The sequence below is a fragment of the Oryzias latipes genome, chromosome 15 (genome assembly GCF_002234675.1).
Source record: "Oryzias latipes chromosome 15, ASM223467v1".
Classification (NCBI taxonomy): Eukaryota; Metazoa; Chordata; class Actinopteri; order Beloniformes; family Adrianichthyidae; genus Oryzias; species Oryzias latipes.
Window position 1 is genome coordinate 10,255,740 of NC_019873.2, and position 14,200 is coordinate 10,269,939.

The 14,200-nt window shown below is 38.1% G+C and overlaps 1 protein-coding gene across 3 annotated transcripts; it reads right to left on the bottom strand.

The window, feature by feature from the left end:
- Positions 1-3,708: 3,708 nt before the first annotated feature.
- Positions 3,709-10,896, bottom strand: LOC101163513 (acylphosphatase-2). Of its 3 annotated transcripts, none has more exons than XM_004076977.3 (4): positions 10,711-10,896; positions 10,554-10,570; positions 8,807-8,916; positions 3,709-4,307 (listed from the first exon to the last, which is right to left on the bottom strand). In XM_004076977.3, exons 1-4 carry the CDS (start codon positions 10,766-10,768, stop codon positions 4,193-4,195), a joined length of 300 nt encoding a protein of 99 aa, XP_004077025.1. In that variant the 5' UTR covers positions 10,769-10,896; the 3' UTR covers positions 3,709-4,192. The 3 variants fall into 3 exon arrangements, with proteins under 3 accessions (XP_004077025.1, XP_023819024.1, XP_011482452.1); XM_023963256.1 differs by having other exon boundaries at positions 10,554-10,639; XM_011484150.2 differs by having other exon boundaries at positions 10,554-10,642.
- Between the last annotated feature and the right edge of the window lie 3,304 nt (positions 10,897-14,200).

A 14,200-nucleotide genomic window follows, 5' to 3' on the forward strand; every position in this document is an offset into this window, starting at 1 on the left:
TGAATAATTGCTTTGAGAAGACAAGAGTAGGAGGAGATTGTTCCAGAGCTCACAGACGGTTAAACAAGAAGAAAATCTGTCTCACTTCCACAGGATCAGAGTGACACATGTTGCTCTTTTTCAAATGTCAGCGTTTTGCTCAAAGTTGGAGCGGACTCCGGCGTGTTGCTTGGCAACGGCTGGCTGTCAGCTCCCACTCAGGTGTGAGCGTCTCTGCAGCAGATGAAAAGATCTCCCCGTGTGGGCAGTTTATGAGCTGGACAGAAAATGGAGGGTGTTCGAGGCTCTCACGAACGCTTTCAGGCGAAGTGTTGTTTCCGTGGTGACCATTATGGGATGCCAATGTGGTTGCTTGGAGAGAAAACGGAGGAGTTGGAAGAGGTTGAGGCCAATATTTTTTCTCCAGTTTTCACAGTGAAGAGTGTGGGGGTGGGACACTTTTCTTCCTCTGCCCATGAGCACAAGGGAAGGGTTGGGAGCAGGTTATTATTTCTACAGCCTCAAAATTAAAGCAACCGGCCAAACTCTGTTTCTGTAAGGAATCAAAAATGTTGACATCTGAAACTTTTCCAAAAACCCATCAGAACTGACAAATACATCTGTCTCTTCATGTTGCTACTGCAATCAAGCTAAGTGCTGACAAAATTAAAAGAACACAAAAACTTCTCCAAACTATTTTCATTTCAACCAAGAGGCAAGCCACTGACTTCCAGTTTGAAGCACGTTCAGAAATATATTCACATCGTGTCATTTAAAGTTTGTGTCAAGATTGTTTTCAAATATTTGGTTTCGTTTTCTGTGTTACAAAAATCATGAACTGTGTGATGTTTTAGTAATAGCACAAGAACCTTAGTTTGAAATAAATTATCAGTTTTCCTGAAAATCCTACTAATACTAATAGTATCAAGTATTAGCAGTTGTATGGCTTTTCCTTCCTCACCAATGAAGAAAACTAAATTTAAATCTTTTTCAACCCCTTGATGGAGTTTCAATTTTAATCTGTCCTAAGGATTACCACTACTGGGCTTGTCACATCTTAACACAGTTACCCATAATTCCAATGTAAATGTCCTTGCATTCAACTATTTTTTATTTTTTTTACCTCTATCATGCATTTATGACACTTGCATTTACAATTTAAGTCTTGATTTTTGAATTGTGCGGCAAACATTTCCAGCTGAATGAACCCCTTTACATCTGAGATTTGGCTCCGGTGTTAACGTTCTTTCAACTATCGTAATTCTTCGATCATTTACGCAATTCTGAAGCAAAGAAATGTAGCTTTGCGCTCATATGTCACACTTTACAATCACAAAGTGTTTACGGAGTCAGTGTAGGCTACATCAGCTGATGCTGTCATGGAGAAAAGCAGCTTTATATCGTTTTGCAAAGCCACATTTGAAAAGCCACGTTTGTCCGCATCAGAATCAGCTGATCCATGTTCATCGCATAAGCCAGTGTTTTTCAACTAGTGTGCCGCGGCACACTGGTGTGCCGTGGGAGATGGTCAGGTGTGTCGTGGGAAATTGTCCTCATTAACTGATCTAAAAACATTTACCATGTCCAGGAAATCAGCTCTTTGTTCATCCAAACAGGCACTTATAAAACACTGAGTAGTTAGGAATATGTAAAATATTTTTTTTGTGTTTATTTGATTCTATTAAAGACACTTTGATAAGAATGACGGTACCGCAATTTAGCCGCAGCTTCAGCTCTGTTTTTGGAAAAGTCCCGCCCCTTTAACTGTCTCCACCAATCATTCTTGGAGGCTTAATCATGCGTCATCAGTCTGACCAATCAGAAGTGGTTAAAGTCTTCACTTCCTTGTCCCGATTTAGCTCCTAAAGTCTCTCAGTTCCAACAAAAATACCAGCTAAAGCTCGTCTTTAGTGGTGTAGCTTTCTGCGGGATCCGGTATCAGACCGTGGAACAAATGAACAAAATAATGAAGCTCAGAGACGCTTGTCTTTCTGCGTTCGGCGGCTGTTTGTACTACATCTCCCATGATGTATTGGGTTAAAGTGACAGCGTCTGAGCGCACAATGAGTCTTTCTTGTTAAACGTCTTGAAACCATAACAAACACAAACAGTTTTTAAATCTCTCAACTTAACTTTTATTACATCTTTTAGAAAAAACAGCTGCAACGTCCAGCTTTTTCTGCCGCAATTATCACAAAAATGCATGTGATAATGTGGAGGGGCTGTAGATCAATACAGACTATGACTTTCTCCACTTTTTTTTAAAAAATTTTGGATGGTGGTGTGCCGCAGGATTTTTGTGAAGGTTAAAGTGTGGCATGGCTCGAAAAAGGTTGAAAAACACTGGCATAAGTGGTCAAAGAGTTACAGTACGCCAAAGAGTCCAGTATTCTGGTGAGGTAATAGTTGAATCATTGGTTTCAAGATATGAACAACGGTAAAGCTTGAATGTTTATGCCAGAAACGTTTTGTATGTATGTTTTTTTTTTTACTTTTGCAAACTCTTTGTGTGTGACACAGTCAGTTAATTTGGTTTTCTCAACCTAAACACACAGTAAAAACAAAGAAAACTTTTGCATGAACTTTTTTTTGTGGCATAAAACTGAATTTATTGCACTATTTTAAGAAAAAAAACCCTCATAAGCGGCAACTTCTTTTTTATTACAACGAAACATCAGATGGTAAAAGCCGTTCAAGCTGAACATGTGTGTTTTTATTGTGGGTGTGGTACCGTCAGCAGAGGAAAATGGAAAAATGTGACTTTTCCTCTGCTGACGTGAAAACGAAAAATGGCTGCACAGATTTAACAGCTACGGTTATTAGAATGCTACGTTTTTAGGAACTGTTCCCTTCATTAGACCAACTTTTTGCATCAAGATAAGAATTTGCATTTCCTGAATGAAGCGGTCACTGTGATGGGTACAAAGACTGAACTCCATGGAGATCCTCACTCAGCTGCATCAAGTGTTGGTTTGGGAGAGCTTTTTTAAAGAAGACAAAAAGTTTTTTGGACTAGATAACCAATGAAAGCAGAACCAAAATGTTCTCCCACATGAAGTTCTAACTATTTCCCCAAAAAACAGGAGCTCTGGTTGAATCAAAATACACTCAAATCTGCAGGAAAAGGGTCTCTGTGTTGCAGAACATGGGATCCTCTCCAAACACAGTGCTGCAGCATCAAACGCCTCCACCACTGCTGTCATTATTGTGCGTCTTTGAGTGTGTAATGTCTCCAGGAGGGTTGGCATGACGACAAAGCCTCCACCCCCAGCAGCGTTTGCAGGCATGAGCTGGTCTCCAAACTCCAACGCACATTCATCTTCAGCATGTTTCTGGCTTCAGCCCTTCCTGAACCGAAAATAGATTGTCAGAAAATCAATCTGGTTCTTGTCTTTCCGTGTTTCCTGTTTCTCCACATCTCCTCTGCTCGGAGTTCAGGCTCATGAACAGGTGCAGATCTTGGTGGTAGTAGCAAATATTCAAACGGCAGACGGCTCGCAGCCTCTTCTCCGAGTCACTGCGGTGAAGGTTGTGTTGTGCTCCTGCAGTGTTAGGATTTAGCAGCTGATCGGGGATTTTCTTGCTCTCATTTAATTGGATCAGATAGCAGGTTGTTGGATCAGGTGACTCGATGTTGCATAAGACCTTTGATGATTGTGTGTTTGCAGCAGGATGTGATTTTAGCTGCAGCACAAGCAGCTGCTCAGACCGACAGAAAAGATGGAATCAGCACTTTGACACCCTTTCATTCAGTTTCTTTTAAACTTTTCCCAAACAGTCAGCATTTTCTGAACATCATGCATTTATTAGCAAATGACCGTTTTTAAGAGTTTTCTGCATTTTGGTGAAATTATGGAAAACTTTTGACCAAAAATGATCAATTCTCAGAACATTTTTAAACAGTGAAATCCCTGCAGAAGACAACTATCTTCATCAGAATTTTTGATTTTCTGAAATTTGTTTGATTCACACTTTTTTTTTTCCTTTAAAGTTTTGATTTATAAAAGAAAAATTTAGCACTGATTTCCCCAAATTCGATATTTTTAAACATAAAATACAGTACTTTTTTTCATCGGAAAAGAAAACTGATGATGCAGACGCTTCATTAGTCATTAAACTCTAAATTCGGATCAGTGCTCTTGTCTCCAAACAGTAGACACATTTGGAGCGGTTCCAATTTAGACGAAAACTCTCTGGTTGTTCAATCAGCTGATCAGAAGCGTGTTTTGAAGCCGGAGAGCTCCAACTTATCGATGGACCTCTGGTTGCTGAAGGAGGCTTTAGTGATCCGACTGGTGGGACTTCCTTCTTTACTCAGCCACACCTTCCTGGAAAAAAATAAGACTTCAGTTCAGAGTGAAGCTTCACTGCCGCATGTCAGTGTGAGGTCATCGCTGATTTCACTCTTTTTATTAGAACTTTTAGCCCCTTGATGCCTGAAGTTATTTCCAGCTATGAAAAAATGAATTTCAGCAATGTTTTTCCTTTCATAGATGCTAAATTTGATTAATCTGGAGCTGAAGTGGTTTGATGCATAATTGGATCAATAGGCGTCAAAAGGTTGAAGTAGCTTTCCTGTGAGGCCTTTTTAACATCTCAATCAAAATAAACACTGGATCATAGAAAATAATATTTTAAAAAGACTATAAATTTACTAATGTTTGTGTGAAAAAGCTGCACAACAGAGGACACAAAACGATGGAAAATAACCAATTAAACACTAAATATGCTATAAGTCAATTGAATAATTAAATTAGCTGTCTAAAAGTACAGGAAACAAAAATATTCTTTTAAATATAAGAATTAGCTTTTTGTTAAACAGAGCAAACAACAAAAGAGAATTCACTGCTTTAAAAAATGCTACATGAAATATTAATTAGTATGTTAATAGTAATGAGAAAAAGGTGGAAAAGAACTGAATAATGATCAAGGCAACAATTAAATGAAATTATGCTCAAATATATGAAATATTTGTGATTTTCACATATTTTCAGTGGTTTGTGGGGCTGTGCTGTTGGTTCTTAGGTGCGACTTGAAGGACAGCAGAATAAATGAAAGCAGACAAAAAAAAATGTAAACAGCAGACAGTTGGGGATTGAGCTCTTGATCTGAACGGCCAGAGGCATGATGGGAAAATCTATGACTGGGTGACGCTACAAATGGACAGGCTGTAGATTAGAGGAGATCGCAGCGGATCAGGATCAGAGACAGACAGACACTGGGGGGGTAGAGTTAGTGCCCTACTTTGTTTTGTTGGTCAAAAACTCTCCAAATACATTTGACTGATCTGCCACACACATGCACACGCACATGCATGCACACGCAAGCACACACACACACGCACGCACGCACACACACACACAGCCTCAGCAGTGGGATGTCTGCTGGTTTGTAATCTGCTGTGATTCTCTTCTGAATCTCTGATTTTTCGTCCAAACTCCTGATGCTGCCGCTCTGACATAATCGCAGCACAGAGAGCATGTCTGCCTGTTTTGACATCACAGCTCTTAGTTTCATCAGCATCACACACTAACCGAGGCTCTAATCTCATCCAAACATCCAAAACATCTGGAGTCTGCTAAACTGCAGGTTTGGAATCAGGAATGTTTCACTTCTCGCAATAAAGACGCTTACATTTTAAGTCTTGTTTTACTTTCTTTTTTTCCAATAAGCATCCATAATGATGAGGTTTTTGAAAAAACTAATACAATTATTTGAGCTGAATTTCAAAATAAATGTACAGTGTTTTTCAGGAGTAATTTTGGCTTGTATTTTTATGGAAAGCAGACTCATATATCAACAGTACAAATCAGTAAAGAAAACTTAACTCACTAAAGTGTTTACGATTGTCATTTTTAGAGACTTGCACAAACAGACCCTGAACTGTATGTCTAACCTCTTAACCCCCTACACTCCTGCACGTTCATTGAGATCCACTGTTGAGAATCTTGTGTGTTCCAAAAACTGGTTTCAAGACTCGGGGAGACGTCGCTCCCCGAATTTGGAATGACCCCCACTCTGTCTCTGCGCCAGATTGACTCAGTCGAGTGTTTAAAAACTCAAGTTAAGCCATTTTTATTTAGGAGAGCTTTAACCCTTGTGCTATCCTAGGCACTTTAACGTTGGGAGTTGGGTCATCTAGACCCACTAGACAGTGCTCTGAACCTTTTTTCTTCAATGATTTGTGATCTTCACTGGTGTCCATGATTACATGAAATCTTTCCACCTTTATCCACCTTTGTCATGGTAGGAATAACACGTCAATCTAAGGGTGGGGTCATCTAAGATAGCACAACGGTTAAGCTGACTTTTACTTGTGTTCGCTTTTGTTTACTTCTATGCCTGTGTGTGTTTCATTGGGTTTCACCTGCCTTAGCCTCCCTGTGCCATTCTGTGTTCTCTGAATTGATCTTGTTCTGACATAGTGAAGCATTTTGTGAGTCGCTCTCTGAGAAAAGTACTATAGTAGTAAAGATTTACTTACTTACCGAAACCCGATATTTAAAAAACAAGATCATTATGTCAAGAAATAACAATAAACCCATTTTTGATATCACTACCATGCTTTTAGCAAATAAATATTAATATTTTATGTGTTATTTGTTTTCATTTACATAAAAATACAAAATAATAAATTAGATTCAAATAATTAGGAGCAAACAACAAAAATATTAATTTATATTCAAACATAAACACACGCACACACATATAAGCAAAATAAAAATTACTATTAATAAAGTTAAAGAAGCCAATAAAATGAACAACATTAAAACGGAAAGAAAAATATTTAAAGCGTGCCCCTTCCTGCAGCTCATCTTCTTCTGACATACTGATGAAGGTCATACAGATGCAGAGTGAATCTTCCTCACCTCACCAAACTGAACTCAAATAAAGACCTTGGAGAATCTCTCCATCAATCCTGAACTCACTCTGCAGATTCATTAAGATCAGATTTTGGTTTTCTTTGATTTCTTTCCACTCATTCTTTAAGACGTCCATCATTTTTCTACAAAGTGAACCGTCCACTCAGTCAGTGGAAGCTTCCACTCGTCTTCTTCTTGCTTCACATTTCTTTCAACTTTTCACAACATTCTGAGACTCTGAAATGAGCCCAGAGGAAAAGCTGCTTCCTGTATCCCAAGCTGAACAGGAAGTGAGGTCGTGGTGAAAGTGGAATCTATGGGAAGGACATCGGAAAGTCACACGGAAAAGATCCCTGACGTAAGGAAGTGTGTGTCTGTTTTGCAACAAAGTGATCTTCTCATGTGGCGTTCATTGTCTGCATGGAAATCACAGCACTGGTGGAGCTACACAGTGATCAGATTTTAAAGCAGAGATGCTTCGTGACTGCCTAATCTTCACATAAATGTAAAGTCAAAGGGTTTAGGCCATTTGTACAGGCAAAGTTCTGGTTTAAGTTTAAATCATTTAAGATTCTTACTTTTATCTCTTTTGCAAACTTTAGCTTCTTTCTTTCATTTTCTCCTGATTCACAACAATTTGAACACAGAAATACTCAGAATTGCAAATTTTAACTTAATTTTCTTCTTACATGTCCTCCATGGTCAGAAAGATAAAAAAAAACATGTTAAAAACACCAAAATACCATTTACATTGGAGTGGGTCTTTAAAAATCCATACTGCTGTGATGAAAGTTGTCTTTTGAATGTTTTACAGAACAGTTTTAGAGTGAAGTTTTACAACTGGACACTAAAAGGCTGCGTCTGCTATGATGAAACTCTGCTGGGGTGCAGCAGAAAGGGGAAAACAAACATGTGTATGTGTGTGTATGTGTGTGTGTTTGTATGACAGCAGCAGATTGTGGCTAAGATGAGGTCACCTTCATGAGCCGTCCACGCCCAGCTGACCTCAGGCCCTGCAGCACAGAGACGTCCCACTCTGATCTATGCTATGTTTCTTCATCCATTCTTGGTTTCCATTTTATGCACATCACAGTTTTGACGCGAGAAATGAACAGCGGTTGCATTTCTCTAACAAATCTGAGGCTGTTCCATTCAAGGACCAAAAAAAAGGAAATAAACTAAATCAGGGTGAAGCAACTCCCCCAGCAAACCTCATGGCGATGATTGAACCAATTATTAAACTTGAACACAATATTTAAGTGTTCAAATACAAACCTTTTTTTTTTTACATCTGAACATTTTTGGGATGTGTTTTTCTCTCCTGATAAATGAAAGTGTAAAAAAAAAAAGAATTAGTGTTGCAACGATAATTTAATGTGACCAGCTGGTTTCCATTCACATGGATGGATTATGATTCAAATGGAGTGAAACCAGCTTTTATGACGTTAACGAAAACAATTTAGCCATTTGGAAATCTGTAAAAGTTTTATTTTGAAAAATAAAAATAAAAAACTGAAAAATAAAACAATCTGAGAAATGTTGCCTTATAATATCTGTTTTAAGGTAAAATTTTAAAATGTATTTAAAACGTAAAATATAAATTTAAAAATTTACATTTTATATTAAAAAAAGGTATAGAAAGCATCACTAAGGAGTTTTTTATGTTTTGCCATCAAAAAAATAAATTAAACTTTAAAATGTTCTCTACATCTGTAAAACCCCAGACATTTCTGATTATTTAATGCTGAAAAGCATAAATTAGAAATAAATATTAAATCATGCAGGTTTGTTTCCGTTCAGAATCTCTGCAGTTTCCTTCCAAAATCACAGCAGAGGTAATGAAAGAGCTCCACCTTGTGGCTGAAAGCAGCTCAACAGCCTGCAGTGATGGAGGAGCTCCTGCAGAAACCACAGAACCTTCCAGATGTGTTTGTGTGTGTGCTGGTGTCAGGGTGTGCGCTCACATCTCCTCCACCTGCTCAGCTGGACCCTGCACCTGACCCACCACCGTCCCACCGTAGGTGTTCTTCACCCACCCCACCAGGCCGAGCCGCAGACCCTCCTTCTCTGTGTACTGCAGGCGGGAAGGGAGGAGGAAGAGATAACGATCTTTGGAGGCATGTTTGTTTTAAATCTTCTTAAAACCTAAACAGAAACTGAATAATGGATAACTGGTTAACAGAAATGAAGGGTTCATGGGGGATTTAAAAAAAGTTGCTTCCATTAAAGACAAAAACGACCATATTGGGGAAAAAAGCACTCATAAATTGGGTATAATTGCAGTTTTTTTTTTATCTGTTTAATTAAAAACAATGCTCTAATTTAGTGAATTTTTTTGGATAAAAAGTGCAAGTAAATTAATTTTTTAAAGTAATTTATAAAGGCAAATATTAATTAAAAATAGATTAGGCATCAGAAACAGTAAGATATGAGGTTAAGGTAATTTAACATTTTTGTAAATGTGTAAATTACGGACCCAAAATTGCATGTATTTAAAAGTGTACATTTATTCTTATATGTGTCATTATTTTAAGAGCTTTTGTTAAATGTTGAGGTAATGTTCTATTCTGATTTATAAATAATTAATGCTGGAAAAAGAATTCAAGTAAAAAAGAAAATCCAAAAAATTGATCTTCCAGAATCCTTTTGGTTCTGGCTTTGACTAAATAAAGTTATTTGCCACATTTCTTTTTGTAAAAAAATAACATCTACATTCTTTAAGCATTCTCTTATATTACAATCATTATTTGGGTTCAACCCTCTAATGTTTTCAAACTGCATGTTTTTGTCTGCTTCTGATCCATGACTTGAATAAAGAAATACTCAGAAATGTAATATTTTTTTATACATGTCCTCCATGATCACAGAAATACCACAAAAACAAGTTCGAAACACCAAAAGCATGAATTTCATGGGAGTGGGTCTTTAAAACTTTTTTTTAACTGGTCCTCCTGTCCAACAGCTGAGCAGACAGATAGGAGCTGCAGCATTTGTTTGTTGTTATTTAGGTGTATTGTGCATTTAAAGATCCATCACTCCAATAAAAATGGTGTTCTTTTGGCAGTTTTGTCACAATAGAGGACATGTATTAGAAACGGAAGCTTAAAATTGAGTTTCTGAGTATTTCTTTACTCAAATCTAATCTAAGTCTAAATATAATCCTTAAATTTGCATCATATCTTAGTTGATTTTAAAGCTATTTTAGTAAACAGTTCTTACATTAGCATTATTACATTCATTAAGCTATTTAAGGCATTTTATTTCGATTTTATTTGAGTTTCTTTTCTATTGAGCCTTTCTACCAGCTTTATGCTACCTTTAACTCATTTTGCTGCTTTCTATGCTGTTTTTGTTTTTTCTACAGGTAGTTTAGCATTTGCCTATTCTCTTCAGCGACACCTGCATCGTTCTAATTTTGCTGGTTATAAACGTCCTCATTTTGATTATATTATGACCATTTTTAAAAAATTAGTAAGGTTAATAAACCTCATGAGCATGTTTACAATATCATATTCAACTAGATTAAAATTCTTTATCAACAAATGTCATTTTCATTTTGAATATAAATATCTGGGTTGATAAAATTACAGCCAAATACAATTTTTCTTGATTTTCTTAGCAAACTTGTATTCTGCAGATTCACCTTCAGACAACATCTTTAAAAGATAAGAAAATATGTAAATGTTGTGTAACTGGAAGCAGGAAACTCACCATCCTGAAGCAAACCCCTGGAAAACGGTCAAAGACAGAGGAACAGTTAGAAAGTCTCTTCAGATCAGCACAGATCTGTTCTGCAGCTGCTAAATAAAGCAGCACAGATCAGTTTTCAGCAGCAGGCTCCACACAGCAGATGGGAAAACATACACACCCTGAACGTGTCCGAAGATTTCAAAATCCACAGAAACCAGGCCACTTCCCGCAGACATGCTGCCTGACAGCTGCCCCGTCAGTGAGGAAGAAGAGGATCCCTGCGCTCTTCTTCTCCCTTTTCATCTCCTCCTGACACTTTAAAGGAGGACCTGGGGGCTGATGGTCTTTGTAGTCAAGTGGTCTGAAGTGGTTTCACCATGCATGCGTGAAACAAAAAGGATCTCTAGCTGCAAAAGAAAAACCCCAGAAACATTTTTGCTTTTTAGATGAGATTCCATGTAAGATAGAGCGCCATCTTCAGGTACATCATCTTTCTCTGTTTTTTTTTTTTTTGGGCCAAACTCTTATTTTATTACATCAGTGTTACAATTCTTTACCATTTCTTTTGTATTTACTGTTTTAAACTGATTTCTGCTTTTAAATATAATTTGATGCTATTTTAGGTTGTCAAGTCTGGGAATTGAATCCACAGCCAACCAACGGACAGCAGCTGCTGCAGCCAGCTTTACATCAAATCGTTTTTGTAATATTTGTATCCATAGCGCCACCTTGAGAAAATAATAAAATGTGTCCTGTTGAGGACATTCAGCATCAGTCCTCCATATTTGTTCTCCAGCTCTTCTTGCTTGAATTTTTCAAATCAGCGGTTTAGATTTGTGCATCTTTAGGGATGTGCTTTGTTTTGATAGGCAGATGGGTGCTCCTATGTGTGGACTGAACATAGAAGAGGTTCATTTTTGAAGTCTCTTTTGAAACCAGCCTGTAGTGGTCGTTTGAGGAACTGCACCATTTCTGTTCCCTAACGTTTTCAGAACAAGAGGGCGACAAGATTGGAGACCACTACTTCAGAACTATTCTGCTGTCATCTAGTGCACATCAGATAATTGACACGTGCATTCATTGGGCTCTAGAGCTGCTTGAGCTTCTGCCCTTCTTGTCTCCAAATAAAAAGTGCCCTTTGTTTTTTTCTTCTTTGCATTGACATCAATATATTTCTGTTGGAGATACAAGAAGAAAATGTGGCTGTGAAATCTCCCGGTGTTCTATTAAACCTTTTTTTCTTGTAATGTGGCGGCTCTGAGTCTTTGGGGCTCCGGTCAGACTCCGAGCCGCCAGAGAGAGAGAAAAGAGAGTGAGAGTTAGGGGCAGCTGGGGACAGTGAGAGGAGATGCTGCCCCACCGAGAACTGAAGAGATGACGTGACGGTGAAGCAACTGGAATCTGAGAGTTCTGGCCCAACTAGTCGCCGACCATTGATGTAACGAGCTTAAATATGGTTCCTATTTTGGAAAAACGCTCTATATTAGTCATGAAGTCACTTTTTACTTTAGTCAGATGTCTGAGCGCCGCATCTATTCAACAAAGAGCAGATCGTTCAGGACAGGAAGCTGGTAGCAAGTTTAAAATAAAACACCGGGGAATTTTCAAAATAAACAGTGTTTGTGGCGAGTTCAAAGCTTCTTCACTACAATATATCTGTTTAAAATGGTATTTTCTGATTAGATTTGCCTTCTTTAATCTATCAGTTTCACAATCTTTTTGTATTCAAATCTTTCCAGTCACAACAAAAGCAGAACCATCTGCATTAAACTTTATTCATATCGATTATACCTGCAGCACATTGTGCCAATATAAATAACCTCCAGTCTTTTATTGCTTTGAGTCTATGATAAAGTGAACTCATGTTCACAATTTGTTCACATAAAAAAATGACACTTGTGTCACTTTCACCTACACAGGTATCACAGTGGATTATTTATTAGCAGTTGACTTCATTTCCATATTCTTAAAAACAAAACGTGTTTTTGCTGCCCTTTTCCCACCTTGAACCCCTCCCCCTCTGAGGTCCTTTGCACGTCACTAATGGACTTGATTTTAATTCACCAGATGTACAAAGCAGCTGCTTTAATTCAATGTTATGATCAGAACCCCTGAATCTTTTGAAGATTCAGTTGAAAGAAAGGACCTCAACAGAAACTCACACAGGAAAGTTTTATTAACAGAACACAGACGTTTTTTTTCCTTTAATGTTCACCAACATATTTTAACACAAAGTCTGGTTTCTTCACAGTATTGCATTTCATTTTACAGACTACAGGACTGCTGAGCGAAGGCACAAAACTAGAGATCACTTTGCAGACAAAATCCCAAAAAGACAAACAAAGATACCAAACCATCTCCTAAACATTTCACATGAGAACAAGTGATCACCGATGGAAAAAACACACCATAAAGTGACTTTTCTGCTGCGTTCCAACTCGTCTGCCTTTGGTTCCTCCTTCTTTCACACTGCTTTCAAAACTAAAATCTGTTTTCCAGATGTTTTCTTCTGATATTCAGCCCCGCCCCGCCCCTTTGTGAGAAACTCTTCCAGACCGCTGGTTGGTTCAGTGCAAATGTCCGTCAAATCCCAGTAAAATAGAGCTGGCTCTGCTACAAAAGTACACTGATGAGATTACAGCTTTTGATTAATACTTTGCTCTGTTGGCTACACAGGAAGCATGCGGTCACCAAAACTGGATGGAGAGGAATCATTGCTTCATGCACGCTTCAGCACCGAACCCACAGCAGGAAGCAGGAAGCACTGATGCTGCCCAATGACGAAGAAGGGGAGACCCCGATAAGTGAGCTGTGTTAGCTTAAAACATAACGGCTATCTTCACACCCACTCAATAGCCAAACCCCGAAAAGACTGTCCAGTGACCTGGATTTTAACGTAATGCGCACACCATCACTACGGTTTTTAAACCGCCAAATATGACGAAGTAAAAACCTAATAAATACAAACTTAACGAAGACTTTTTGAGTCCTCTATGTTCTGATACTAAAAACCTGGATGACTTACAAAAAACAGACTGTCAAACTTTTCTTTAAAATTGTCCAAACACAATGCATTGTGGTCCATCAAGTGAGCATCAACGCATGCTGGTTTTTAGCAGACTTCCACAGCACTGGAGTTTGGAATTGTAGATTTAGACACAAAATGGTGAACGCTCCGTGGGAATTTGGACATCGCTAAAATTAAGTTCATTTAAACCATTAACAAAAAAATTGTGGGTTTACAGTTTGAGCATCTGTTTGTCATAGAAAAACCTAAAATGGAAGCCGAGCCCCTTTTATAGTGTCGTTCTTTTCCTCGCTCTGAAAGTCCAAAATAAATCTCTTAAATATAAAGTGCAAATATTTCTGATCCGTTTGTTTTTCTGACCAGATTTCTTTTATTAACCCTAATGAGTAAAACGGTTTAAAAAAAAACCTCATTAAAACAAACAAACAGTATTATAGACACTAAACAGAGGAATACTGTTTTCATTAGAAGTAATCACATTTTTCCCGCTCTCCACGCTTACCTGCAGGTTTGCTCATCTTCACCTTGTTTTTGGAAAAGTCCAGACTGATCGATCCATCATCAGCAGTGGAATCTGCTTGATGCGTTTTCAAGCAGCTAGGTTTTCTTTTTCCTCCTTGGGTCTCCAGGAAGTGACCTC